The sequence below is a fragment of the Carassius gibelio genome, chromosome B20 (assembly GCF_023724105.1).
Source record: "Carassius gibelio isolate Cgi1373 ecotype wild population from Czech Republic chromosome B20, carGib1.2-hapl.c, whole genome shotgun sequence".
NCBI lineage: Eukaryota > Metazoa > Chordata > Actinopteri > Cypriniformes > Cyprinidae > Carassius > Carassius gibelio.
In genome coordinates this window covers 12,484,403-12,498,747 of record NC_068415.1, presented here as the reverse complement: position 1 = coordinate 12,498,747, position 14,345 = coordinate 12,484,403, and the positions used below count along the sequence as shown (strand labels likewise).

Here is a 14,345-nt window from a genome sequence, read left to right as displayed (position 1 = left end):
TATATATATATATATATATATATATATATATATATATATATATATATACTGTATGTCAGAGGTCACATGCCTCTGGAGCAACTAGGGGTTAAGTGTCTTGCTCAGGGACACATTGGTGTCTCACAGTGGATTCAGACCCGGGTCTCTCACACCAAAGGCATGTGTCTTATCCACTGCACCAACACCACCCCAATTTTAGTGAACTTCACAAGGAATGGACTGAGGCTGGCGTCAAGGCATCAAGAGCAACCACACATATGGGTGCTTTCACATTTCTAGTTTGGTTAATTTGGTCCGAACCAAGGACAAACAATTCTACATTGTAGCATTTTTCTGCTTTTTTGGTTCCTTTTCTCACCACACTGATTGCTTTGGTCCGAATCAGTTGAAACAAACCAAAATGCAGTCACATGACAACATCAACCTCACTAATTGGCCATGATGTATTTCCTAAATTGCTTTTCGATTGGTCAGAATTACATGTGGAAAAATTCCAACATAAGAGGAAAAGCCAGCAGACAACACGGAGACACCCATAGATGTGTCAAGGAATTTGCTGAACCACAGACAATATCAGAGGCGTCTTACCTGTGCTAAGGAGAAAAAGAACTGGACTGTTGCCCAGTGGTCCAAAGTCTTCTTTTCAGATGAGAGCAATTTTTGTATTTCATTTGGAAACCAAGGTCCTAGACTCTGGAGAAAGGGTGGAGAAGTTCATAGCCCAAGCTGCTTGAAGTGCAGTGTTAAGTTTCTGCAGTCTGTGTTGATTTGGGGTGCAATGTCATCTGCTGGTGTTGGTCCATTGTGTTTTTTGAAAACCAAAGTCACAGCACCCATTTACCAAGAATTTTGGAGCACTTCATGCTTCCTTCTGCTGACCAGCTTTTTGAAGATGCTGATTTGATTTTCAAGCAGGATTTGGCACCTGCCCACACTATTTTTTATACAGATGTGCTGAAGGCCACTGTTAAAGAAACATGGGCTTCCATACCACCTCAGCAGTGCCACAAACTATTCACCTCCATACTAAGCCGAATTGAGGCAATAATTGAAGTGAAAGGAGTCCCTACCAAGTACTGAGTACATACACTGTAAATGAACATACTTTCCAGAAGGCCAACAATTCACTTAAAAAAAAAAATATTTTATTTTTATTGGTCTTATGAATTATTCTAATTTGTTTTACTCTTTGTTAAATGTGAGCCAAAATCGTCAAAATTAAAATAATCAATGACTTAAACTACTCTAGTCTGTGTGGATTGAATTTATTTAATATACAAATATAATTGAATACATTAAAATTAGAGTTGAATTACTGAAATAAAGGAACTTTTCCACGACATTCAAATGTATTGAGATGCCCCTGTATTTCTTCTTATTAAAGTTACAAAATTGATTTAGTCAAGAGAAGTGAGTTTTTCTCTCTTTTGTTATTTGAATAACATGAGTGATTGACAGCAGGAATATTAGACTGCTGTCACTTTAAGAGCTGAAATGTGCAAATGATATGTTTTCATGATCACATTACACAGCAACATCACCGGAGCATGTAACCGTGGTAGAGACGACTGTCCGGTTGACAAATTTCCACCAGTGTCTACCAAATATTCTTTTTCATTAAATCCTTAGAAAAGAAAAAATGTCAAAATCCTAAAACTTTGTTTATTATAAAGGGTTAAATCCCATATTTCTAATATGCTCTCATACTTTTGATTTCCACTAATGTACTGATCAAAAACTGAGGCAGGTTCTCAGGTGCACAGGGGAGGATGAAAAAGATACATGTGCAGAATTTTGTCTCTCTATTTGATATCATTATTTTGGTCAACAAAAAGACAAAGAAACAATCAAAAACAGTGGCACACCTAATAAACACAGGCAGCAGTTTGTGTCTGTGACCGAATGTCTGGGAATAGAATGAGATGCTCAGAAGTGCGAGACACTAATTGCTGTGTGACACTGCATACAATTAGCCTATTGACAGCAGCGCTCCTCATCTCTATCTCACCACCTTCAGTACCACCTTCTGTAAATGACTGACAGACATCACCCCAGGGGGTTTGCCTTGGCCATTACTTTCCCTTAAAAAAGGTTATAAAGAGGCAGTGGGTTAGTCATTCCATTGATTTTAGACACTGATCACTGTGTGACCTGTGCTTCTACGTGCATCATTAGGCATTAGCGCTAATCTTTTTCCATATGAATCTAGCAAATTAGTATGCACTGTCAGCCAAAGCAAATCTTTCTTTTTGATACCCAGTGCACACCGTGGTTGATAAATAAGGTGGGTCATAAGGGAAGCTTTTGGCATGGATTTCTGTGTACACCCAGTCAGTCCAAAATCCTGCGAATGAAAGAATGTGCTATTATGTAAATGAGGCATGACTGACAAATAGACATTTTGAATATTGCTTAGACTGCCTGTGGCAAAATATCCATATTCATGGCAAAATGTTTTCATGCTTTCCTCAATTATACAAGTCAGAGCAGCTCAAATGTCAGACGTTGGGCTCATGTCCTTTCCCTGGCCTTGACTTCCACCTGGAGCTCAAACCTCGCACAAAAACCAAGCAAGTTGCCATGGTTGCACAGTTGTGAAAGAAAGTGAGGCAGAACAGGCAAAATAATTATGAGAGAGGAGGTGGAGAGGTGATCAGAAACATATAATTTAGGACCCCCTGTTGCTTTTTTCTCTCTAATGTTTTGTTAAAAATGAATCAGAATATTTATATATTTCCTTTCCTTAGTATTAGCCTTCCAATTGTTTGTACTTACAGCAGAATGGCATCATAGATGATATGTAAATGAATTGTACACACAATAAAATGTTAAAATATTTTATGGATGTTAAGGAGATTAAGTTAAAAGTAAAAAGATTCCCCATTTGTCAACTTGGTTGGCATGTTGAGGGGGAATGACAGGATGGGATCATACTTTCTTTCTTTCTTTCTTTCTTTCTTTCTTTCTTTCTTTCTTTCTTTCTTTCTTTCTTCCGTCCGTCCGTCCGTCCATCCATCCATCTATATGTCTCTCTATCGGTCTATCCATCATGCTACTGGTCTGTCGTTCTATCTGTTCTCATGTCTTTTGTTGTATCTGTCATTCAAATTTTCCCTCTATTTTGAACAAGTTATTAATTCATTAGTTATTAATTTATTTGTCAAATAGTCAAATATTTGTCAAAGTCAAATTTTTTTGAGAATGACCCAGTCAGAGCTTCATATATTTCTATTGCACTCCTATTGAGACATCCATGTGGAATTACATTTGGTTCAATAAAAATGAACGAAAATTTATAAAACTGAACATTACTTTTTACACTAATTTTAATTGTGTTTTACTTCTTTTGTAATGTTCATCATCTGGCTGACTACGTCTTTTATTAATTTTAAATGTATTAATTTTTCAGAAAAATCCTGTCATACGCGCACAAACTGACAGTCACCACTTATAAACTATTACTAAATATTGTAGAAACGTAATTTTCTGTAAAGTTTCTTTTGTAATGATTTGTATTGTAAAAAGCGCTATACAAATAAACTTGAATTGAATTGAATTGAATAATGGCATATTTTTGATAGGTTCTGAAAAAGTTACGTTCAGTTATATAAAGTTACGTTCATTTTTATTGAGCCAAATGTAATTCCATACATCCAAGCCTTGCGTCTGTGTGAATGAAGATTTTTCAATTCAGCATGAAACTCTGGAGGCATACTGTGGTTTCTGTGACCTTTAACCCCAGTTGTTTCCCTTACAGATACAGATCAAGGATTGTTATTGTGACAGGTTACCTTCCTCTCATCTGTTTGAAAGTGGCAGTCTAGTAAACATGCCAGAGGGAGTGTAAGAACAGATATACACACACACACACACACACACACACACACACACACACACACACACACACACATTCTCACCCACAGATTTGCCTGGGAGGTTTCAGTTATAAAGTTGTTCTTTATTTTCTGAAATAGCACAGCATAACCTTGAGTGAAGAGGTGAGCACTCAGTTCTGGTGATAGAGGTATATTTACACTTCTCCTGCAATCAGCAGCCTTGTGACCTTTAGGATCACGACTGAATATAGCAGATCAGTGTTATGTTTTATAGCAAACATATATGTGTCATGTATTGTGTGTGATATACTTCACATCATGTATGATGCTGAATTGTGCAGAGGTGTGCAAAAAGCAAGTACCAGGAACAAGTGGGTTTTTATGACTGAAGGCCAGCAGTAATCTTGCCTTTAAAGATTTACAGATAAAAGCAGAGTGGCTTCTCTATTCCCGTAGATGGGGACCGTCTCTACCCGGCTTTGATGTCGCCCTGTGGATGAGAGCTTCTCTCATATACTGTTCCATGGGCTTTCATCGGCACGCTGAGTGTGTATTATCTGCTGGAGTCATGCACCACATTATTGTCCTGCTGACTGCTGTGCTGAAATGCATAATCGTCAGGGAACAACAGAGCCGACACCTGTTTGCGCTGAATGAAAGTGGTTGTAATGAATGCAGGGGTCGGGAATACATCATGCAACTGATGTGGCTGAACACGCATTTCTGCCTTTAACAACTTCTGTTACCTGCTTTTAACAAAAGCTTTTAGGTTTACAATAACCTCTCCCTCTCTTTTGTGTGATAGCATATGCACTTTGTAGAAATGTGTTCAGCTTATCACGGTTAGGAAAAGTTATAACCTGCAGAACTTCCTAAAGGCAAAAGCTTGTATGTAAATTTGTTGTGAAGCTTCAATTCACAATTTAATGCAACTGCAAGATTTACTGCAGCATAGCAGTATAAATACAAAGCTTCAGTAATATAAACTGACATTGTTTACTGCTAGTTTCCTCATTTTGTATTCTCTAAGTTTTTTTTTTTTTTTTATCAATCTGCATTAGGCTGTACTGTCAGTGAAATTGAAAATGCTTGCTATTATTAATTTTTCCAAACTTACATGTTGTCGATAAAACAGGATTTTAGTGATGCTGCAGTTCAAATACATTTGCTTTGGAAAACTATATATATATATATATATATATATATATATATATATATATATATATATATATATATATATATATATATATATATGTGTGTGTGATTTTCTATATAAATAAAGATCGGAGCACCCCTAGTTTTATATGGATTGTGTGTAGTAGTAAACATTTTATCTAACATTACTATAAACTATGAATCAACAATACAATTTTTTATTTTTTATTTAATGTGGCTACTAAATCATCTTCCAGGTGACAGAGGAATTTTCACCCAAACATGTAAAAATTATGAATTAAAAATGCAACCATGAGTGGCCATGGATATAGCAAAAGTTATGAGAAGAGTTTTCTCCTCTCTTTTAAAAATTGATAAGCCCATTTATTTACTACTTTGCTTGATTATATGGTTAGTTGCATGTGATTATTTGCAATGCTAATGCAATTAGCATGTTTTTGTGTGTGTGTGTGTGTGTGTGTGTGTGTGTGTGTGTGTGTGCTGTCCACCACTGTTAGAACAAAAACATTCTCTAGGAGATTTTATGAATGCATCTAGGCACTTCATTCTTATCTCTCATCATGTTTCTGATGAGGACTTATTGTATAGTGCATCAGTGTTTGGGTTGTGTGTTGGCTTTTGTTTCTCAGGTGGAGTGTGTTTTGTTTTTGTTGGGCATAGTCATGTGTCTGGTCTGGCAGTCTGTGTTGACAATTCTGGGCCAAAGTTACAGCCTGTGACCCAGTTTGTTCGCAGAAAGATGGAGTTGAATAAATAATTGTAAAAGTCTGATGAGAAAAGGCTCACATTTTCTCCCTTTTTCCCTGCATCACTCTATTTTTGTTTCTCATTCGTTCAGTTCTCTCCAAAATCACTCTCTGTCAGCCTTGTTCCTCCAGCCTTGTTTTGTCTTGCTCCCTCACTCCTTCCTCATCCCTCGTTTCCATGCAGTAAGTAGCTCATGACATGAAGTCTGTTTAAAATGCTATTTACAGAGAGAATATTCTCAGGTGCAATGCTGCCTGTCAGCGCTGTACTTGAATAGATGTGTGTGAGTGTGTTTGTATGTATAGGCATGTATAGGCAATGCTGTCTAAGTGGTAATTAAACATCAGTCTGTGGGTGTGTGGAACTCTGACACTCAGGAAACAGCTGACAGAGTCAGAGAGATAAAGAGAGAGAGACTTCAGGTGAAGCAACAGTGGAAGCATCTCAACACAAAGTTTGCGAGAGTGAGAGAAAAAGGAAAAGAAAGAGAAAATGCTGGTAACAAATGCAGCAACGCTGTTTTTTTCCCCAGGTCACCCCTTAAAGTGTAACAGTAGAGGAATTATGAATATTATGTTATGAATTTGACTCAGACATTACATAACATCTCTAAATGGATTGAGTTGTCTCATTTAACTCTTAATGCTAAAAAAAACAGTTTCCATGTGCTTATCCATAAGAAATAGGCCTACAAGGGATGTATTTGAGGTGCAGATTAAAAATGAAGTAATTAAGACAGTGAATGAAGTCAAGTATCTAGGGATTATTTTAAATAATAATTTAAAACTTGACAGTCACATTGAGTACATCTGTAAGAAGGTCAAACCAAACCTTAATTGACTTTGTGTTATTAGAAGAGATTTGTCATGTCAAACTGCAAAACTTTACATGCATGCAATGATTTTTTCACATTTATCATATTGTGTCACATCATGTACAGCAGGCCAATAGCATTCACATTGGATGCAGCTGCCATCAGACCCAGCAATCTCTGAGACTACTTGACAGTGAGTGACCGGCCTTCTCTAACTCTCGCGACTGCAGTGAGGATCGACTCGATCCGAGCAGGTAATATACTTGCCTGCATCGTGGTCGAATCCCACACCATGCCCAGATAAGTGGTTCTCTGTACTGAGGAAAGCACACATTTCTTGGCATTAAGTCTTAACCCCAGCTCTTTCATGTGAGCGAGAACGACACCTTGATGCCGAACAGTCATCCACTCCGATTGAGCTAATATCAACCAATCGTCAATGTGGTTGAGTCGTGAAACTGTAGGGTGAGAGTACAAGGCCAGAGAAGAGCCGTATTGGTAGGCTTTTGCCCCCAGAAGCAAACCTCAGGAACTTCCGATGAAGAAGGATGGAGATAAGTTCATCTTTTTGATAGATCGTGATACACCAGTCCTCGGACTTGGCCTGTGCAAGAATGCTCATCCTTCCTCGGAACAGTGAAGTACCGGCTGTAGGACCGTACTAGCTGCTCTAGAGACCTCCGTAGAGGTACAGAGCCTCTTAGCACGGCTACGTTTCCAGGCGGTAGCCCTGCGCCCTGGAACACCGGCACGGTTGGCAGAATAATCTCCTGAGGACACTGAGGAGAGACGTGCACCGTGTAATGCGGTGTACACCGCTCTTCCCCAGAGGGAGCTGGCCCTCAAAAAGTCCTATCCAGCGAAAACGATGGTCCACAGGACTGCTTTCCACTAGAAGCCATCAGCCTGGGAGTGACACTCTGGCTCACAAGAGTGACACCCCCGGCACGAGGGGCTGGAACACGGTTGGGACTGCTCCGCCCAACAGCCCTTGGCCACCTCAACCTTCCTCAGAGGAAGAGAGGTAAACACGCGTTCTTACACAAGAAATTTCAACCCAAGAGCCCCTGTACATCTTACTTCACAGTTCTAGTCAGATAAATATGTCATTTTATTCCTCAGAATTAAATGTAGGCAACAACCAGGTGATTCAAAGCAGTCTGGTGTAGAAAAACTCACATCAATATGGGGGAAAACAACAACACTAGAGCGAGAATAAAAGTTATTCTTTTTATTTTTTTGAGTGAACATTTGTGCAGTGTTATACAAATCTTCCCACACAGTGACTTAGACATGTGGGGGCATGTTTAAACGAGGTGTTTTAGGAGGGCGTGGACAAGTCTTAACTTTCATAAAGAATATCTCTTTGGATTTGAGATTTTAGTCTTTGCAACTTTACAGTGCGTGGACTATGCCATTAAAATGAACACAAGTCTGACCATATTTAAATTATTTTTTATCATTCAGATCAGCATTATTTAAAATTATTTTTGTCTTGCTCTCCTTGTCTTTCTGTCCTTCCACTTTTTATGCACTCTTTGCTTTTTAGGTATCCCCTTAATCCTGCCTCTCTCATTTCACACGCTGTGCTATCATAGACGAATACTAATAAGATCATTGGAGATTACCTGCTTTTCATTTTTAACCACCTACTTTTGCATTTTAACCTCCTTTCAAGAGTTTTTTTTTTTTTATGCATATAGTAGACTATGCTTCATTGTCATTAAAAATTGTAGAAAAAGAGGGGAGGAAAAACAATAAAGGACACATGGCAGGCAGATATTGACAAAGCCGATCCTTGAGTCTCTGAGCTGGACTATTTGATGTTTTCCAGTCGGGCACTATTCCTTTGAAAATGAAGGGGGTTGTGCCTCCACCCCACTGCCTGAGCTCCCCCTTCTCTATATTATATCTAAGGGGGAAACGGGGGAGATTTGGGATTTCGATCATTAGAGCTGCCATGTCCTTGAAGCAGCTGAGCCCCGGTAGTTCCTGATGCCTCCAACAACTGCTCAACCTGTTGTTGGCCAAAAATATTGAACGGTATTGTTTGTTTGGAATCGGGTTCCTAGTGGCTTCTACTTTCTCTTTGTTCTATTCAGCAACAGAAACTGAATGTGTTCTGCAAGAGTGTGTGCTAACAGTCACTAGCAAACTCAGATGTGCTAGCATGCTGTTAAAGAGCTGCCCCATCATTTGTGGAGGCAAAGCCCCCTGTAACTAAATGACAAAAGCTCCCATGTCCCTCAGTGCAAGGTTGTGGTGCACAATTCACAAATACCCAAGTCAATAATGACAGGAGCTCAAAGCAGCTGCCATACAACATTAAGACAAAGAGCTGAATGAGTGAGAACATGGCAGCTCAGCAGGTAACACAGGTGTCGGGAAGCAGTAGAAGGTGTTGAGTGATGTCGTGGTGTTTTGGGTACACCATTTAGATTTCACAGCAATTATTGAACCACGGTGCCCTTTAAGATGATCTTTTTCTAGCCATAGGCGTTGAAGCCTCTCAATGGTGGCTCATATATGAATCAGTGGCTTCATGCTGATTCTTACCAAGGGAATATAGTTGGAATGAAAGAAACCCTACAAGCTATGACTGAGGAGGATGACTGTGTTTCCATAATTTAAGAGGTTGAATATATTCGCTGAGATTTATAGGAAAGAAACAGCATAGCGGATTAGCCTTGGTCAGTCACAAATGCATTGTGAAAGAATACCAAACACTGTACAGTACCAGATCATCCATGAAAAGAGTATTATGTTAAATAAGAAGGCCACCAACATATTGTACATTGCAGACTGCAGGACATAGAGATACCATGTGCATGCTGTTTATGCATCTCTCAAATAATTAATACAGTTAGGAAACATGATAAGGAATGCACAGTACAGTATATCCATACTGTATTAATTATCTGTTGATTGAGATTTGTTTTCTAGTTCACCTGTTCTAGCAGATAATGCATATTTGGTCAGCTTTAATAATGGCTCATTTGTTAAATTAGTTAGTGAACTAACAATGAATGAATGATTTTTTTTTTTGTTTTTTGTTTTGGTAATCTCAAAATGAAAGTTACCATTAGAATATATGGCTTCATATTGATTCAGTGTGGGATTTTGTTATAGATATTTAAAATATAATTCATTGGAAAAATGCTCAGACTGAGCTATTTTTGAGGTGAATTATAATGCATCGCCCTTCCATTTTTCCAGTAGTTTCAGTGAAATGATATACTTTTACAGTATTTGTTTGTGTTTGAATGACTTCTCATACACTAGAAAGACGTTATCAAGAATATTTTTTAAAAATTTGCAGTTGTCAGATATATAACAGGACTTCATTGCACGACTGTAAGGCAAACTTTAATGCTGGCTCAACAAAGCCTTGACTTAAAATCACTTGAAGTTTTGAAGGTTATATGAGTTATGTAGTTTGAAATGAAAGAAACTCTGTAAGAAGATTTTCTTTTAGAGAAATAGCTTTTTATATTCCATCCTGAGATTTTAAGCTGCTAGAGTCCAAAGTCCTTTAAAGAAAAAGCCATATTTAGGGTCAACAATATTTTGGGTCAAAGACTTGTTGCCTATTCTATATTTTCAGCTGCAGAAATGTCTGACACAAGTGAGAACACCTGATTTTTTTAAATGGTCAGAATTTTTGATTTATCTGCTGCCATGGTTTGCCTGATTTTCCTGAACAGTTGACTGTTCCGGAGAATAAGGGGAGGAAGGAAGTGGGGGAAAATAAGGACATATTGGACGTTTAGTCACATAATGAGCTTCAAGACATGGGCTGCAAGTGGATTAAGGAGATTGGTGACAAATTGGCCTTAAGTAACCTAAAGGCTGTCTTAGCTAATGACTGGGTGGCAAAGTTGACTCTTTCTTGACGTACATCTGGCAAGAAGCCAGTTGTCAGCATGAATGTGAACAATCTTTTGGTGCTTATTACATTTAAAATAGCTTTTTAAGCATTGTTTAAGCAAATTACCTTTCGTTCTTGATTTTGGTAGGCAGCACCCACTTTTATCAATCAAACCATTTACTGAATAAAAAAAAAAATAATAATAATAATATCTTCTTTTTCCTCCTGAATATCCAATTTATTTCACATAAATCAAATTATAGCAGTACAATTTAAAAGGGCCTGCTGTGGACATCTAAATAATGTTGTCACATCTTTGTTTTTGTGGACAAAAAGTGCTGGATATTGAGTTCTTCTTAAAACTCACAAAAACTGGAAAGTTCAATATGTTTTGGAGAAATGAGAGTTTAGAGAAACACCAAAGCAAACACTCACCAACCCACAAACCACAGATCTCTCTGAACTTATTGCATTGTCAGCTTGACCAATGGCCATATTACATATTGTTGAGGGAATGGCGACTCAGAGCAGGTGAATCTACTATTGAGCAAAGCTATCAGACTAAGTCCTGCAAGGCTATATGTCATACTTTCTGTTGGAATAGAACATCCCTCTTCGTTCATTCCACCTCATTCACCAATTCATCATCCCAAACACACACACATAAATATTGCATGTTAATTGGCACATTTCTTTTCCCCAAGCACCTAAAGGCAGGGTCTGCATGGTTAATAGTTAACAGCATTGTTTTCTGAGTATTAGTGGAAGCAGTGCAGGTCTGTAGCTTTGCTTGCGGGCTAATGTCCTCATTAACATCACGCAGCTCACCTGTTCCTTCAGCCCGCATGCTGTCTTTGTTTATTTTATCTTACTTCATTGATTTATCCATCAGTGCTGCCATCCATCCAACCAGCCCTTATTTGTATTCTGCTAATCACCTTCCTAAAAGGAACAGTTCATCCAAAATAAAAAATGATGATTTGCTCACCTTCATGTCATTCTAAACCTGTATGACCTGTTTGGAACACAAATAAATAAATAATTATTTTTTGACCCCTTTGACTTTCATGGCATGGCCAAAACAAATTTTCATTGTATAGACAAAGATTACAGATTTGAAATTATTTTTTGGTGACCTATCCTTTCAAATGATCACTCTATTTTCACGGTATCATATGTTATAAGTTTAATCTAAACTCTTTGGTCTCTTTTTGTAATGTTACTAAAAGGAAACGGATTGACACGTGTGTCAGAGCAGGAAGACACGTATTATACCGTTTCCTTGCTTCTGTTTCACACACACTAACTCAGTCTCTTTGAAGTCCAGCAGAATGAGGAAAGGGGGCTCCTCTGCACTCATGAAGAATTCATGCCAGTGTGTGTGAAAGTGCATGCTTTGCACGTCAGCGAAGTGAGTTCGTGTGATTGAAAGAGAGAATGTGTGTGTGCAGACAAGTGTGTGTGGAGCATGCTGCCTATCAGTTGCGCTTTGCACAGCAGCTGTGTACTGACACTGTGTCTGGGAGGGGAATGGAAAGGGGGCTGGGCTGAGGAGAGGAGAGGGAGAGAGCGAGTGCAGCAAAGCGAGAGGGAGAAGGTGAGAGCGACTCACCAGATTGAGAGAGACGCGGAGCGTAGACGGAGAGGACCGTTGGACTTCTGCCAGGGTTTCCCAGCAACAGCAGAAGCAGGAATCTACTCTTTTTTTTCCCCTCATCCTAGGGGATTTTCCTCTTCCACTGCCTTCTCTGGGAGTTCTGTCATTGGGAGAGTGGAAGAGAGGAGCGCAAAAGAGTGGAGGGAAGGAGTGCAGCACAGAAGGACGACGTGCCCCCGCCCAGCCTCGATGCAGAGGTGAAGTGAGGGCTACCTTGGAGAGAAGTAGAAAAGTTGATCACAGTTTTGGGTTACAAACTTTTCCGACAGGTGAACGGAAGTGCTAAGCTTTGGGAAGTCGATCGCTGGCAACTCGCTCCGTGGAAGTAGAGTGTGGCAGAAAATGCTTCTCTGCAGGAGCGCCATGTACCTGTTCCTTCTGCAGAAAACTTTTGAGGGTCATAAAGAGCATTTCTGACATCTGCTTCTCGCCCGCTCATCTTGTCGCACCTGTATCCACTTACTCGTCTGGGAATTTGCATGAAATGGACCCCTGATGATAGTGACAGTGATTACATCGCCCTGTCTTCCAGCAGACACCTCTAGCCCCCTGTCTCCAGCCTGCCTTTCTCACCCGCCCCGCCTCGCTCTCACATGTGCCGGGAGCCATGGAGTGCTCTTACCGGGCTCTGGAATGAACAAGTTAAAAAGCTGCTTTTCTCACCGCTGTGATGCTATAACCTCTGAACTGAGATAATGGATTGGAGAGAACTGTAAGTATAGTGGACTCTTTTGAGTTGTTAATTGACTGTTATAAGCGTTTTTTCATTAGGGTTTGTGTAGTCTAACTGGTTATAGCAAACTAAGGATGTTGGGTTTGATTCCTAGGGTGTATTTGGATCAAATTTAAATGCAGTCAATATTTACTAATCCTCAACTGTTTTTGAACCTCTGACTTTCTTTCTTCTGTAAAGCACAAAATATATTTTTGAGAATGTTTCAGGGGTTTTTTGACCATCAGTTGATTTTCACCAAAACAACACAAAAGTTTTTGTTTGAAATCTATAAAAGAAAGAAATTCATACTGGTTTGGAATGACATGAGGGTGAGTAAATTAATAGAATTTTTCATTATTGGCTGAACTGTCTCTCCTGCTCCATTGTTGAAAAGCTAATTAATGTTATAAAAGTACTTTAGTAAAGAAAACTGCATTGGTTTGCTGTCAGTTGCAACACTAAAACCTCAGTAGCAGCAATAGCAAATCCAGAGGGAGACTGTTCACTGCAGGGCGGGGAAGGAAGATTTAACAGGTGGGTGCATCTGGATAAAGCCCAGCCTAGTGTATCGGAGCTCACTCTACCATGTTGCTTTTCACCCACTCTGGTCACTCACCTCTGTTCGCTCCAGTCTGATATCTCAATCTTTTGTGTGTGCTTCACTGTGTCGTGCTTCATAAAGAGCTTGTAAAGCATTTGTCATGCAGCCAGACACGGTGAATGCGGCTCTCTGCCCTATGTGTGGGCGTGGGTCTCCTCTTCATGTTAGAGGAGGCGCTGTATGTGTGTGTGTGTGTGTGTGTGTGTGTATGTGTGTTTGTGTGTGTGTGTGTGATTAGGTGAGGTTTGTGGAGGAGGAGGCAAAGAAGAGGCTTTGTCTCCATAGGTGGGTTTAACATTAATAAAACCCTCCTCCTCTCACTCAAGTATTTTTTGCAACCTCTTATGTCCCCTATTACAAGCTCTTCATCTTCACTCTATCCCTCATTCACACCCAGAGTCCAAAATTAACACTTGACAAGTGCCAAATGAGAATTGCTTTGGTGAGTATACAAAATGCCCCGCTGTCACCATTTATTTATTTATACCATTTTATTTAAATGTGTGCCTATGTATAATATTTTAGGAAATAATGAAATAACTTGGATATATTTAATGTCAGTAAAGTTTTTACAATTTATCCATAAATGCTAACTTAATTGTGCTTTGTCCCCCATTTAAACATGCACATAGAGATAATGCTAAGTGCTAATTTCTTTCTGTAATCTGTGTGTGTTTGCACACACATCCCATCACACCTTTTAATGCATGGCACATACACATTTCCTGTGGGGGCCTCCTCTTGTGTCCTTCATGGAGACTGTAATTATACAGTGTTCTTTGTGATTTTTCACCCCTGAAGAGGCTGTGCTGAAGGAGTTGGAGGGAGAGAGAGAGAGAAAAGATGTGAGGAAGAGTGAGGCATTTAATGAGCTCAAGCTTTTCTCCTCGAGCCCTTCAACCTCATGCTAACAGGCATAAAGACACAAACG

The 14,345-nt window shown here is 39.3% G+C and overlaps 1 protein-coding gene across 2 annotated transcripts in view; it reads left to right on the top strand.

The window, feature by feature from the left end:
* Window positions 1-14,345, top strand: part of kif26aa (kinesin family member 26Aa) — a 67,778-nt gene that overhangs the window by 29,803 nt on the left and 23,630 nt on the right. The window contains exon 1 of one of the 2 annotated variants that reach the window (XM_052585698.1): window positions 12,072-12,810. The exons of the other annotated variant lie outside the window; for it this stretch is intronic. Coding sequence (XP_052441658.1) covers window positions 12,794-12,810 — 17 coding nt within the window. The 5' untranslated portion in view covers window positions 12,072-12,793. Of the gene's footprint in view, window positions 1-12,071; window positions 12,811-14,345 lie in introns of those variants that run through there. 2 annotated transcript variants of the gene reach the window in all.